Source organism: Danio aesculapii, chromosome 22, assembly GCF_903798145.1.
Source record: "Danio aesculapii chromosome 22, fDanAes4.1, whole genome shotgun sequence".
Lineage (NCBI taxonomy): Eukaryota > Metazoa > Chordata > Actinopteri > Cypriniformes > Danionidae > Danio > Danio aesculapii.
In genome coordinates, this window is record NC_079456.1 from 17,898,190 (window position 1) to 17,914,104 (window position 15,915).

Genomic DNA, 15,915 nt, shown 5'->3' on the forward strand with positions numbered 1-15,915 from the left:
GATAGCATGTGCTATGACTGTGTCGCTGGGGTTGGCTCTCTGCTGACACAGAAATGACGGTTTGTATTACAGAGAGACACACTTCATGCGCTCATCTAATCTGGTCGCGTGTGCAGTGGTTTGAATCACCGCTACATACTTGCCTTGGGAGTGAATGAAAATTGTTTTTACTCCATTTTAGACATGAACAATTATACACTCACTGGCCACTTTATTAGGTACACTTGTCCAACTGCTCGTTAATGCAAATTTCTAATTAGGCAATCACATGGCAGCAACTTAGTGCATTAAGGCATGTAGACATGGCCAAGATGATCTGCTGCAGTTCAAGCCGAGCATCAAAATGGGGAGGAAAGGTGATTTCAGTGACTTTGATCGTGGCATGGTTGTTGGTGCTAAATGGGCTGGTCTGAGTATTTCAGAAAATGCTGATCTCTTTGAGATTATCACGCACAACCATCTCTAGGATTTACAGAAAAGGGTCAGAAAATAAGAAAAAATCCAGTGAGTGGCACTTTTGTGCACGCAAATATTTTGTTGATGCCAGAGATCAGAGGAGAATGGCCAGACTGGTTCAAGCAGATAGAAAGACAACAGTAACTCAAATAACCACTTGTTACAACCGAGGTATGCAGACGAGCATCTCTGAACACACAACACGTCAAACCTTGAGGTGGATGGGGCTAGATCAGCAGAAGACCACACTGGGATGCCACTTTTGTCAGCTAAGAACAGGAAACTGAGGCTACAATACGCACAGGCACACCAAAATTGGACAATAGAAGATTGGAAAAATGTTGCCTGGTCTGATGAGTCTCGATTTCTGCTACGACATTCAGTTGGTAGGGTCAAAATTTGGCATCGAATACAGCATGGATCCATCCTGCCTTGTATCAACGGTTCAGACTGGTGGTGGTGTAATGGTGTGGAGGATATTTTCTTGGCACACTTTGCGCCCATTAGTACCAATTGAGCATTGTGTTAATGCCACAGCCTACCTGAGTATTGTTGCTGACCACGTCCATCCCTTTATGATCACAGTGTATCTTCTGATGGCTACTTCAAGCAGGATAACGCTTCATGTCATAAAGCGAGAATCATCTCAGACTGGTTTCCTGAACATGACAATGACCAATCTCAATCCAATAGAGCACTTTTGGGATGTGGTGGAACAGGAGATTCTAGTACCTTGTTGAATCTATGCCACGAAGGATTAAGACAGTTATGAAGGTAAAAGGGGGTCAAATCTGGTTCTAGTAAGGTGTACGTAATAAAATGGCATCTTTGCATTTAAATTGACATAACTGAGCTAATGGTACTTGATGGTTGTCATAAGCATGCATAAACTTTTATTAATATTCATGACGTTATGTGAACACCCCCTTCAAGTAAACCATTGTTACCAAACAACGTTGTTGTTACCAAATAGTTTTTCTCCAACCCTTCTGTCTTAGATAGGTCAGGAAAATAAAAAAACAGTTATTATGTTTTAAAGAACAATTATTAAAAAAACCTAGAATAACATGACCTTATTAATTGCTCAGTCAGACCAGGGGAGTTTATTAAAATTAAATTATGACGTAAACTGGTTCCATGTTTTCTTTGAATGTAGATTTAACAAAGCCCTGACTGTTGCTGTAAATGATGCCAAATCAAGTCCAGCTGTCATCCTGACCTGTACTTGTACTGCCAGTGCAGTGATGAGAGCCAGAGTGCCCTGCCCGTCCCCACAGTCAGAGTCACTTGGATCAAAAGCTCAGGCACAGACAGATGAAGAGGATTATGGTCATTGTTTTCTCCAGCTTTTTCTTTCCTTTGCGATAAATCATTTATACGGGCCTCTGGCTATCGCTGTTGTTCACTACTATCTAGTTGCACAAGTCATAGATGACCGACTGTATTTATCAATTTTATCAACTTATACCAATGCTATCTTCAGAATTGTTATATATTTTTGACCTTAAAAGATGCTACATATAACCATTACTATTATTGGAACCAGTTGGTAATTAAATTAGATTTCAGTCATATGTATTCCGTCCATTAACCCGTTTATTTCTTTCAACAAAAACTAGTAGCTAATATTTATCATATGTGTGGAAAACTTTGATATAGGCATGAAAATGTTGTGTTGGGAAGTTCAATTCAAAATTAGTCTTGCCTCCATAATCAAGTCTGAGACCCCTAACAACCCCCCTCCCCCCACCCCCCCTAAACAAATCACCAAGAATGGGCTCAGCATAAAGCGTTCTTCCCCTTTATCAGCCACCCTGCAAGCAATATCAGTGTCTGGAGATCTTGTGTCAGCCTAGAAACTGCCGTTTAGATGAATGAGGATGCAAACAGATAGCTTTCTCTGATAATTAAAGACCTCCTTGAATGCAGTCAGTAAGGACAAAGTTGCGTAAGTGTTGCATATTTATTGTCTCTCTTTTTGCTGGCACCATTTTTGTCATCATATTAGCTCAGAACTGCAAGCTTACAACTCAGCTAAAATCTGAAATTATTTTGCCATGGGGCTTGAACATTCAGCAGTGCAGCTGTGTGGGAAACTTTGGCTGTCATTCTCATAATCACTCTATTTTACGAGCTCTTCTAGTTGCAATCATCTCTAACAAACTGGTCAAGATCAGCATTTGTGATTTGTGTGCTAGAGGAGACTTGGCCGATGATATTCTTTCAAGGGAATGCGATTCCACCTCCTGGAGTCTCTTAATTTGTTCCTGTTTGTTGCACCATGTCAGCTGCTGTGAGGAAGGGTCCTGGCAAACTGAAATTCTTGACAACTGTAACCAAGGGGCAGACATTGCTGCGCTTGGTCACTGGTCTGTGTAAGTGACTTAAAGCAGGAAGGAAACCGAGAATGAGGGATAATAAACGGGGAGCTGTAGGAGACAACTGGGAGAGATGGAAGTCTTTGATTATTTTTGAATGGGGAAACATCTTCAGGGTGTGCAGGATGAGGAGGATAATGAGAAAAGAGGGAGGACATTGGAAAGAAAGGGAGAGAGAGAGAACAGTGTGCTCGGAGGAGTTGTGTGAGAGAGGACCTCAGGTGCCGCCAAAAGGGGAGGGAGGAGAGTTGGAGAGAGAGCGAGAGCAGGAGAGAGAGGGGAAAGGAAGGAGGGAGTGAATGTGATCGAGAGGCACAGTGGAAGAGAGAGCGAGACTGCGAAGGGGGAGAGGAAACTGTGAGCTGTTCACAGCATCTCTGAGCACCAGCAGCGCAGGGCTGATCTCTGTTTCTAGGTTCACTTCTGCTTTGCCGTACGATTTGGAATAGGTCTGTCGTACTGTTTTCACCTTTTTACTTGCCTCACTTTTGAATTCCTAATTTCAAATTGCATTTTGGACTCTTCACACTTGGTGGGAACTGTTGTCAACCTGTTTTGCCTCACAGGTCTCAGAGAGCTGACAAGGACAGAAGTGGAACAGAGATCTACAAATTTTGTGAATGGATTGAGTTTTTCAGAATAGACTTCTTTATGAAATGTGTCACAAGGAAGTTAATGAAGAGACCTTGAGTTCTACCTTGCTGGGAATGTAAAGCTAATCGGATGCAGAGGTTGGCATGCCGTGAGATGTGCAAAGCTTCGGACTAAACAGTGGACTGAAGCTGAGAACATGTGGATTGCAGACGGGATGCCCAGATGCTATCTTCATCTTTACTAGGAAGGCACCTTCATGTAACCAGCTATATACTCTTTCGGGAAATACAGGTCTCCTTTTTTGCGTGACCTGCTTTTATCCAATATGCATGGTGAAAGTTCATGAAATGTGAATGGATTGGGAGCAAAAAAGACCAAAGCGGTTGCTGTGGCCCCCCAGAACACGTTCTTGAAATTTTGATTAGTTCCGTTTTGCCTCACTCAGACTCCTGCAGGCTATGAGTACTGCTTTGTGCAGCAATAGCTCTGGCAACTCTCATATGCTGTCCTGTGTTTGTCTAGAGTGTTTGTGTTTTGATTCTGATTATAGAAACCCAAAAGGGGTTAAGACTGAGGCCAAGAGGTCTTTATTCTTGAAGCCAAACATCGAGCATGTAATTTTCTTGTTGACAAATTAATATCAATTAATTTTTTAAAGACTTTTGGACTGCTTGAAATAAAATTTTAATGAGTCTCAGGAGTATGAATGAATCAAGTACGGATCAATTTTAACATTATTTAGCAACTTATATTATGATTAGTCTATCTTATATTGTTCTCAATGTTTAAAGAAAACTATTTGATATTTGTTTCTTTTTTACCACAACTCCTCCGGTTCTGTGCGTTTCACCTCTGAGAGGACACTTTAAGGAATTAGTCGACTTCACTGCAGATGCTGTGGACAATATTGACAACCCGCATTCAGCACCGATATGCAACCTCTTTGTGATTACTGCTGCTTCCAGAAGCCTTAGTTTTGTATGTGGAGGAAATATCTCTGTCTGACAATTACAGAGGTGCTCCTAAGCATGACTGATTTCAGAGGAGCAGTGGGCACCTTTTTTTCTTCTCCTTATGGACTGTATTGATTTTTGCCAATGCTCATTTCATTGAGATCCAGCCATGTGAAAGACCGAGGCAAAGGGGAAAAGACAGAAGATTGAGTTCTGCTGGAAGAGATTACTAAGAAGGCACTGACACACAGATCACTTTCCAGGCCATCTGCACTCTGTTTACGACAACGGAACCTTATCCAAGTGGACAAGGCCTGAGACAATGAACCAGTCAGGGTTGATCGAACCAGTCCCCACTGCAAACGGGAGCCTCAGTAGTCACTTCAGCGTGTCCTTAAACCACTCCTGCCCTCTAGGCTGGGGACAGAACAAAGTCTTGGAGGCTTGCGTCTTAGAAACTGCGGTCATCGTGTTGCTGACAGTACTCATCATTGCTGGGAATTTGACAGTGATCTTTGTGTTTCACTGTGCCCCGTTGTTACACCACTACACCACCAGCTACTTCATCCAGACTATGGCCTACGCAGATCTGTTGGTGGGACTAAGTTGCCTTGTTCCCACTCTTTCACTGCTCCATTACCCAGCTGGTGTCCAAGAACCGATCACTTGTCAGGTGTTCAGCTACATCATCTCCGTTCTCAAGAGCGTTTCAATGGCATGTTTGGCCTGCATTAGTGTGGACCGATATTTGGCTATTACAAAGCCCCTTTCCTACAACCAACTGGTAACACCCTGTCGCCTTCGCTGCTGCATCATTCTCATATGGATCTACTCTTGCGTGGTGTTTCTTCCCTCTTTCTTTGGCTGGGGTAAGCCAGGGTATCATGGGGATATCTTTGAGTGGTGTGCCCACTCTTGGCCAACGTCTGCACTGTTCACTGGTTTTGTTGTATGCCTGCTCTACGCTCCTGCTGCCCTGGTGGTATGTTTCACCTACTTCCACATCTTTCGCATCTGCCAGCAGCACAATCGAGATATCAGTGAGCGGAGGGCACGCTTTCCCAGCCAAGAGATGGAAACTACAGAAGGGGGCAACCCTGCAGGCCATGGGCCAGACCGACGATACGCAATGGTGCTCTTTCGCATCACTAGTGTCTTCTATATGCTGTGGCTCCCCTACATTTTCTATTTCCTTCTGGAGAGCTCCCATGTGCTGGATAGCCCTGCCCTCTCTTTTGTGACCACCTGGTTAGCAATTAGCAACAGCTTCTGCAACTGCGTCATTTATAGCCTCTCCAACAGCGTATTCCGGCTGGGGATGCGAAGACTTTCACAGACGCTCTGCTCCTCCTGCTCTTTCAGCCCCTGCACTCATGATGACAAGGACTTTGGAGAGCCAAAGCCGAGAAAGAGAGCCAACTCCTGCTCCATCTGAAGATCTACAGAGGCTTGCATGGATGAGTCTTAAACTGCTAAATGTTGCTGGAAGGGATTTGGCTCAGATTTTCAAGTAATTGTAATGTGAACAGCAACAGAGATTACCACCCACAATCAAGGATCATGAAGTTGTCTAGTAGTCATGTGATCTACATTCCTTGTACATATTAAGATTACACCTGCCGTGGTCCTGTAAATACCACTCAATGGTAACAGTCTGTCTGACAATCTAAAGATATGCAGCTTTCGGAGAGTTCTTGAGCAAAAAAAATGTACAAGACAAAGCCAGGGGGTGGGTTCAAAGCTCTTACTCGTAATGGCTCTTTCCAAATATAGAGCACAGTTGGCTATTTTTAGGCACATTAACCATGTCACTGGATTGGTTGTTTTGTGTTTGTTGAATTGGTTTTGTGTCGCAACTGTATCTACTGTATAAAAGCAGTTGCTTTACAAAAGGAAAAGAGCTTAAAGACCTTGTTAACTTGTTGAATTTAGCAAAGGTCATCTTCTAGTGGTTTTATGGATCAGTGTGTCTTGAATCTATAACACACAGGCAAATCACGTCAAAAAGCGATGTAGCAAACGAAAAACAGGTTGGTCTGTCTTTATTTTTTCAGAACCTTCATTCTAGATCTAATCTTTTTGTAGGAAATTTTGAAATTCCACATGCGCACAATATCAACAAATGCCTGTAATAGTTGTGGACTAGTTTAGATCCTCAGTGGTGTACAGCCTTAGCTGTTTGTGGTTAGACCTATTTGCCTGCAGTGACCCTTTGAGAAACATGCAAATACAGCATGTTTTATTTATTTTTGCAAGATGAGCTTTAACTTAACTTGTCATTCGCATTGCGCTTTTTATTTTGTCTGTTTGTTTACTTTGTTTGAAGTCTACAATTGAAATTTTCATTCAGTATGTTAGTAACTTTCTTATTAACTATTTTCTTGAACATTGTAAACAAAAAGTACTTTTTTTCCCATGATTCTAAGTTCAGTGTTTGTTTGTTTGTTTGTTTTTTTTACATTTCCAATTATTTTTCAAAGATTTACTGATTTACTGCATATGTGACTGTCTGAAGCATTATACTTCTAGTTATTTTGCTTCATGCAATGAACATTTTTTAAATTAATCATCACCATAAAAGCCATTTTTGTGTAATGTTACAGAGAATACAATATATGGCTGCTTCTTTTAAAGATTGCAATAGTTTGGGGGCAGCGTTAAACCCATTACTAGAGGCTAATATTGGTGAATTATTAAGCTCCTGGTTTTTGATTGAAAATCTTTTTTGTTGCAGTTTGTTAATTTCAGTAAACTGTTATAGCCCTGTACATGCTGAACTTTGCAGCTGTAAAAAAAAAAATCACAGTACAACTAGGCTAGTTGATGTGCGTTAGATAAAGAAGAAAAGATAAGAATAGACTTGCTATTAAATGAAAATGGTTATTTTTTTATTTGGTAAAACTTTCAAATAAATGAACTATTTATTTATTTATTTATTTTTCAATGTCTAATGGATATGATACTGATGAACTAGCAGTATATTCCTGTATTGATTTTGCTGATGAACCTTTGGTGTCTCTGTCCAGTTTATTTCTTGATTAGGAAAGGAGAATAAAAATGCTATATATAAATATATATTTAGTTCAGAAATTTTGTTCGATATTTGTGAGGCACTTTGGTTTTACTGTTGCTGCCAGTGTAATAAATGTGAAAAATGAGCACTGATTTACGACGGCTGCATCTTTTAACTGTGATCAATCTAGATTTTCACATTTCTTTGCTTTCAGCATGTGGTCCTGACTCCTGCTCAGTATCAAAGTACGTCGACCGACTGTGTAATGTTTTCAGCATGGTCTATAGAGGCTGGTCAGAGTTTAACTTGTCCGTGTCCTCTAAGGCTTCAGGGCAAACTGATCCCCAGCGCAGCGGCCCCAGACTGCACACGCAGCAGGGCTGGCACTCGACGGCTGCCTCTAAAAAGGTTACAGCTCCCTTCTGAAGGGAAATTATACATGTGCAGTTAGAGCGAGGGGGAAAATGAAGTGACCTTTTTGAAATCTAATGAGCACATCAAATGTTTCCATGATCATGGGAGGCTTTGGACCTTGGCACCGGCATGAATAAAACATGAGTGCTCTCAGCGGTCACTAACAGTACGTCTCATTCCACTTGCTTACACTTGTTATGTGACCTTAAAATGCGTTCAACATCCTACTTGTATTTTTATTGTTACTCAAGCCAAATACCTTTTCATTTTTGATTTGAGGTGACAATTTCGTATTTGTGAACACCAGTCTGAGGCTCGTTGAAAAGCAGTGTCAGTCTTATTGTGAGAGATCTTAATAGCCGCGTGGAATGATGTTTGGCCCATGCTTTTGCTTTAGGGCACTGCCCTTTGCCGACATTGAAGGTAATGCATGCCTTGTCACAGACACTGACAAACTAGTGCTTGTTTTTTGGCAAATGTTTTAGTACAAATAGTTTTAGGACTTTTGTTGCTGTTTTGGTTATTCATTGACTTCTTTTACAAACAATAGCTTGGTTAATGTAATTTTATTTTGTTTTTATTTAGTTGTTTTTCTGCTTTAAGAATTAATTTTGTCTATGAAAGCTGTATTTTTTCGATACACTTTCATCTAGGGGCCGTATCATTTATTTGTTATTAGCACTATTCAATTTTATAAGCTAGCAATCAGATGTTATTGGTCTGTTTTCAATTCATATAGATTTTTGAACTTTTAGCATGATTTGATTTAATATTTTATTCATTGATTCTGATTTATTTGGATATATTTCAGTTGCATTATCATTCTCTTTTAATGTGAAGGGAAATCTCTCAAAGCTAAGCATTTAAATTACTTTAGGACCTTTTAACTTGCTACATTATGAAAATAAAAATTCATAAAATTAGGCACAAATGATACATTTTAGTGATATGAGGTCATTTGATTGGGAATATACTAGGGCTGTGCGATTTAATCGAAATCGAATCACAAACGCAATTTAAAACCTTGTGACTGCTGTCTATGTGAGACACCATCTTACTACACATTTTCATTCCGCCCAATCAGAATTGCGCAGCCAGTCTGCGCCAATAACCTAGTGATTTAAGTGCGCCGAATTATATCACCATAGTGCTCAGGGCGACCCGAGTTCGATTCCGGCTCAAGGTCTTATGCCCATCCTTTCCCTCTCTCTGCTCCCAATGCTTTCCTTTCTGTCCTTCACTATCCTAACCCAATAAAAGGTGAAAAACCCCTAAAAATGAATAATAATTAAATAAAAAAGAATGTGCAACCGAAATATGTGAAAAGCCCACAATAAAAAAAGAAAACAAACAGGAAAGCAGGGACAAGTGGGATAATGGAGTCTACTGCTTCAGAAGCATTAATAGACAACTTAGTAGCAAAGAATAACTGCATTGGTAATATGGGAATATTTTGGATACTAAGTCACAGACACTGAACAAAAACAAGTTATTTTTAAGGGGTGTCGCAGAATTGTTGCCATGGTTTACAGATTATTGAGCTAAAGCTTGACTACAAAATTAAATCGCAAATCAAATTGCAATATGTGTAAAATCTGCATAGCCCTAGAATATAAAACATGTAAAAAACATGTAAAAACATTCTTCTTTATGTCAATATTGACAATTACAATGCCAAATACTTATCTTCTGTTAAGCATAAATGTCTCTAAATTGTGAAAATAATCTATATGCGTGTTATTGGCATTTACCGATAACATTCAAAATATATAAACAAGATATAACATCTAACGTATGTATAGCGCATCACTACTTTACACCAATATACTATCTGTAAATGAGCCAGAGGTGTGCCACTCTCCAGGTTTGAGGCTCTCATTACGGCTCCTCTCTGCTCGAGACTCTTGCTGATGCAGCCTGCACAAGAAAGCCTAATGTCAGCGAGATGCTGGAGCGGGTTGAGCTGAGGATAACTGAGCGCTGGTCAGAGTGTATTTTTAGTCCACGCTCCGGTCATGCTTCTGTCATGCCCCTGACCTTTTTTTATTATTATTGCACTTCTAGACCAAGGTTTGAGGTACTAAAAGTGAAACAGGCTTCATTTTGTCCTGTTGTGGAAAAGATATATCGATACTCTTGTTTATCTGGGAATTTCTCGAAAGATTCTGCAATACAATTTCGATTAAATTTGATTCAGTGGAATAATGATGATATATATCAATAATAAGACAATTGTCTACAGTTACATTTTATTAACTCAATAAATGCAACCAAAGTATATAATATGAATATTAAACTGAACTGTATTTTTTTGTAGATAGATTTCTTAGCTGTTTTTTATGTAATGTAGAACAATAAATAATAGCGAAAAAAGACATGACAAATAAATAATACAAGATTGCTGCTGCTTTGTTACACGACACACATGCAGACAATGTGGTGAGTAAACAAAAATAAAGAATGCACGCTTTAGCAGAAATATGGAGATAGACATGAGCTCATTTATCTGGCAATCTTTTCAGGAACTGCTTTGCTTTTCCACCAGTTAGACAAGACCCTACTGGATTTCACGAATCAGCAATCGCTGAATTTAATGGAAAGGCAAGCAAATGTCGCATCATTTTGTGCAGCTTGCAATTTATTTTCATTGCCATAGATTTCTTGCATATTTTAGGCAGTCAGACCACTGCTCAAATTTCTGTTGTGCCACAGAGCACCATATTCATAGTTTTACATTTGAAAACGTTATAGTATTTGCAAATCGAATGTGCTCATCTGGTGAACAAAGCCTCGAGTCGTGATGTGATCACAACCTGCCTTAAAAGCTTGCTTGATTTAGGCCACAGAAGTTGTATCAGTCACCAAACTTCTGTATATTGTATGTATGCATTTGTCATCATCATAAGCAACAACCTCTCTCTCTCCAATGCAATTCAATTAAATAATTGCTTTATTGGCATGACAAATGTTACAAATGTATTGCCAAATCATTTATAAAGTTTACATTAAAAAGAGCATACATATGTAATAATATATATATATATATTACATATAATTTTACATTTTATATAAAATATACACGTATATAAAAACAGTGTAAATAGTAGTATAGTATTTTAATATATAGTATAATAATTATTATTATAAATTATAATAATTAGATAAAAATACAAATAAATAAATAAAATAAAAATTCTGAATGAACTACATTTAACAATCAGCATTTATAGATAAACGGTAATAATCAGTATATTTACAATAGTATAATAGTAATAATATAATGTTATATTAATAATTACATGTAATATAATGTGTTATATGAATAACTGTTATATGTAATAATAATAATCGTATAGTAACAGTATTATTATTTACAACTAGAATATTAAGTTTTTCGCCTGTACAGTGGCTCTGAACTCTAAAAATACCTCTCAAAGCGTTTTTTTGGATGCGAAAAGCAGAAAAAAATCGAACCTGGTTCTAATTTTTTTATGATGGGCTAAAGTTTCAGAGGCAGTGTGTCAATATGATTGACACAACATGGGGTCGAATTTAATTTTTAAAGTGCGAAAATTACGGACAAAATTCCAGATACAGTGTCTGCAATTCCGTGCTTTTTTTTAGAATGCAACTATTAATGGCTGCTCTCTAATAGTGCACTAATTAAAGGCCCAAAATTAAATCAGAAAAAAAATGATGTCATTTCAAACAAAATCCAAAACGAAGTGCGTTGAGTGAAACAACTCACCAAAGTGAAGGACTACACAATCAGTAGTGTCCTGACTGTTCTTTGACTTGCTTGGTATTCATCAAACATCCAGCTCAACACCACCAGGAATGAAGTGGAGGGTTGAGTAGCAGAGCTGGTACAGATGTATCCGCACCTGTACAATCGTTCGTGGAAAGACTCTGAGAGTTTAGAACACCAGACTAGAAGCAAAACCGCGTTGCGCCACAGAAAATTCTAAACATTTTTCCTTTTGCTGTCTGTCCAAGGCAATTATCAAGCAATAAGTTGTGTTCCAGTGGCACTTCTCACAGTAAAGTTGGGTTGCCAGATGTTTATGAAACTTCTCTCTCAGCCACCATTGTTGTAGTGCTTAGCAGTACATTCAATCAGCATGACATATTTAAAACCCCGCCTACTGCAGCTCGGGGGTGTCAGAAAGTTTCAGAAACAATATAAAGTCACTCAACCTTTTCAGACTTCTTTTTGTTCTCAAACGTATACCAGGACCTTAAGGCGCCCTCTATTTACCTAAGTGTACTGATGACTTTTGATTGGCTACGGTAATGAGCAGGTTGTACCAGGTGTACCAAGCAAAGTGGTCAACGAGTGTATAAAATCTCATCTACGACACTTAAGTCTAATGATAAGCAGCATTCGCCAATAAGTGCGATCAATTTCGTGATCTCTCTCGACGGTACTTCTTTTCTCATCTACTCAAAGACATTTGTTCACCCTGCCCGTCTAGTCATCCATATTCATAGACACAACCGAGCAGAGCTTACCGTCCAGGCCTGTGAATATTTATGAAAATCCTCTGCGTGCCATATTATGAATTCCTTTTAATATTAATCTGCACCGCCGCACATCTTCAAGAGGCTTTTCTTCTCCATCAAAAAGGCCCCGGCGAGCAGGAGGAACACCTGCCCTTCTGTGGCGCTAATCAAAAGGTGAAGCACTAGCGCTCCTCGTCGGACACAATGCTAATCACCATTGTCTCTGTGCCTAATGGCTGTTTATTAGGGATCTTCTCTATTCATGTACTCTAGGTGGGATATCGGCACTTGTGGGGATTTCAAAGGATCGCAGACCCACTCAGGCACTATTGTCTGTAGATCGTGAGGTTACGGGTTAGATTTGTTGATTTAGGTTGTGGGTTTTAACCCCATAAAAGAGCATCTATGAGATTTTATTATTGTGCTTGGGTGCAAGGTCACATTTTCTTATTAATGTAGAAAGCATTTTGGAATTTGTGTTTTTTTTAGTATTGAATAGTAAGTAGGGCTGCTTAATTAATCGAAAAAATGATTGTGATCTCGATTTGACCCGTACACAATCCTTATTAAGCATCTCTATGGTTCAGCCAATATTTTTGAAGTTTAGTTCACATAGTTTTTTATATGTTTCATTCATAATTATAAGGTATAATTCACCTAAAAATATAATTTCTGTCTTCATGCAGTGATGTATTCGCGGTAGACTTCTGATCACTTTACTGTGCATTAATGACAAATTTAAAGCCGATTCATCACTTTAAAAGTCCATCATCGCAAGTCCATACAAAATTTTGTATTTTAACTAACAGTTGTCCATATGTTTGAGAAGAAACAATAATAATAGCGTACTCATATTCCTTTATTTTACATCTACAAAATCGTGAGAAAATCGTGATCTTTATTTTTAAGCAAAAAAATTGTGATCTCTCATTTTAGCCAGAATCGTGCAGCCCAAATTGTAAGTATAGGGGATTACCTTATTTTCAAATTAAATTTTTTTATTTTACTTTATAAATTTGGTACAAATACAGTATACAGACAAATGTACATCCTGTTAGGTTCATCGTAACATTTTGAAATTGTTTTACTTTATTTTTCAGTAAATTTAGATTGTAGTATGACTTATTGTGGAAAAAAGTTTTTAATTTCATCTTTTGAAAGTTTAACTTATTAACTTTTTGTTGTTAAAATTTAAAACAGGAGTTTATTAAAGTGTGTCAAAAAAAGTCAAGATAAAAAGCCAGCTAGCTACCTGGAAAACTTTATTTATATATATAAAGTTATATATATATATATATATATATATATATATATATATATATATATATATATATATATATATATATATATATATATATATATATATATATATATATATATAACACGTCATTCACGTAGCCTAAAAATTAACATACACTGTAAAACCCAACAGTCAACTTTATCAAATGAAATGAGTGTAGATAACTCAAAATTTACTGCAAGTTAATTCTACTAATTTGAAAAGAGTTTTGAACTCAGTGTAATGAGTTAATGAAATAACTCATTGCTTCAGTTTAAATGGAGTAAGTTTACAGTACTCATATAGATTAGTTTTTTAACTCAAATGGTTTGTAGCTATCGGTTTCCTCAAACGGTTTGAGTTGCCTCAACTTATTGAGTTTTACAGTACTCAGTTGGTTTGAGTTCTCTTTATTTATTGGGTTTCAATGTGCTCAAATTGCTTCTTTTCCTCAGATGGTTTGAGTTACCTTATCTTTTTGGGTTTTACAGTGTATTAAAACATAAAATGTGGTTTAAGTGATATTTTATAAAGTAACAGTCACATTTATGTAGAAGATTATAATAGCAACATGCACATTTACATATGCTAGATTAGGGGTGGGGAATTCATTTTTCCAAACGGCCCCATTAGACTCGGGGACGGTTTTAGAGGGCCAAACCATTAAAGTAAAATTGTTAATCTGTAGTAGTAATCGTTAATCTGAAGTAATTAGTCCACATTTATTGCTGTGTAATTCCATACAAAGTGTGAAGCTGCCTGGTTGGTTCCTGCCACATGACTTGTGGTTCGCTCGCTGAACTCGCGACACCTGGAAAATGCGAGCGTGATATAAGGCATGTGCATCCCTTCCTATTTGCATGTTGGACCCACACGTCCCTGTTTGAAATAACAAAACGGAGCGCTATACGTGAAAGTCTCCTTTTGTTGAATCGCAATATCAGACCTGCACATTGCAAGGCCCTGTTTGCGGTTGAATTTATATTCAATAAATACTTCACGCGGGCTGATCAAAGAAGTCTAGTGGGCCACATGTGGCCCGGGGGCCGTAAAATGCCCAGGTCTGGCCTAGATAATTGTGAGGAGGTAAATTGGAGGAGGTGATGTCAGTGAATTAGATGGTGAATAAGTTGACAAACTTAGAAGCGAATGAAAGTGAGTTATGAGGGGCTGCCAATTATCATAAGAATAGCCATAACTGGCAAAGCGAAAACATCTGATCTTTTCTACCTTCAAAAAGTACATGGTCTACAAGCCACTGTGAAATACCTGGTGATTTAGTAGACTTCCCAAAAAATTTTATCTGTCATCTAGCTAATGAGGAGGTTAAGGCAAGTACTTCTAACTGTTTAGATGTAAATCGGGTCCAATCCAATTAACTTTTTTTTTTCAATATAATGCTATTTACTATTGTTTAGATGGGAAAAAAATTATATTTTTTTAATTATAAATCTCATATAAAGATTGTTTTAAGTCACTTTTCTTGTTTTTCTAGAAAATGTTATTTTTATATTGTTTAAAAAAAAAAAAAAAAAAAAAAAAAAATATATATATATATATATATATATATATATATATATATATATATATATATATATATATATATATATATATAGTTTTATAATAGTTATTTTATAATAATGCAATTTCTACACTTTTTTTACATTAGCATTTCATCATGGTCCAAATAATGTACTAAATTCTCCTTGTATTACTTATAATTCTTATATTCTTTAACCCTCTCCAGATGACTCTGTTTATCTGTAATGAAGCTGCTTAATGCTTTTTAATGTATTACGCAATACACCGCAAACAATCTCACACTTGGCGGATGATTAGCAATATAGCCGTGAGGTCTGAGAATTCTCTCCCATCAAAGCAGCTCAATGGCTAGCGCTAACGTTAACGCTCATCGACAGCTGTCCACTCCTCACTATTAGGCTGGTCTCGTGCCCATCCGAGAGTCCCGCCATCTGTCCGCTGGTTGAGATGGAGATGTTTTTGGAGCACAATCATGGCCTTCAATGCCAGGATGCTTTCCCATCAGTTTTCATCCTTTATGGATGGAGATAATTGTCCAAAATGTTCAATGCAATCATCATGGGTCAAAATATTTGAGAAAGGTTGCAGAATTGGAAGAGCAGAAGTCAGATTTTTGACCTTTTGGTTTGAACGATGATTGAAGATAAAAAGTGTTTGTTGATTTTAATATTTAGAGAATGAAGAACATTATAGTGAGATTGTCAAAGTTAGGAAGATAAATGTTTACATAATATATTATCATCTTCAATTTTCTAAAAACATAATCTCTAAATTTTGTTTATA

General features: G+C 37.7%; 2 protein-coding genes across 2 annotated transcripts in view; both read left to right on the forward strand.

Moving 5' to 3' along the window:
• The window catches only part of rabgap1l (RAB GTPase activating protein 1-like), a 160,883-nt gene that overhangs the window by 62,362 nt on the left and 82,606 nt on the right, over positions 1 to 15,915 (forward strand). The window lies entirely within an intron of this gene.
• Positions 3,166 to 6,725, forward strand: gpr52 (G protein-coupled receptor 52). The gene has a single exon (XM_056448362.1). The coding sequence runs from the start codon at positions 4,704 to 4,706 to the stop codon at positions 5,814 to 5,816; it is 1,113 nt and encodes a 370-aa protein (XP_056304337.1). The 5' UTR covers positions 3,166 to 4,703; the 3' UTR covers positions 5,817 to 6,725.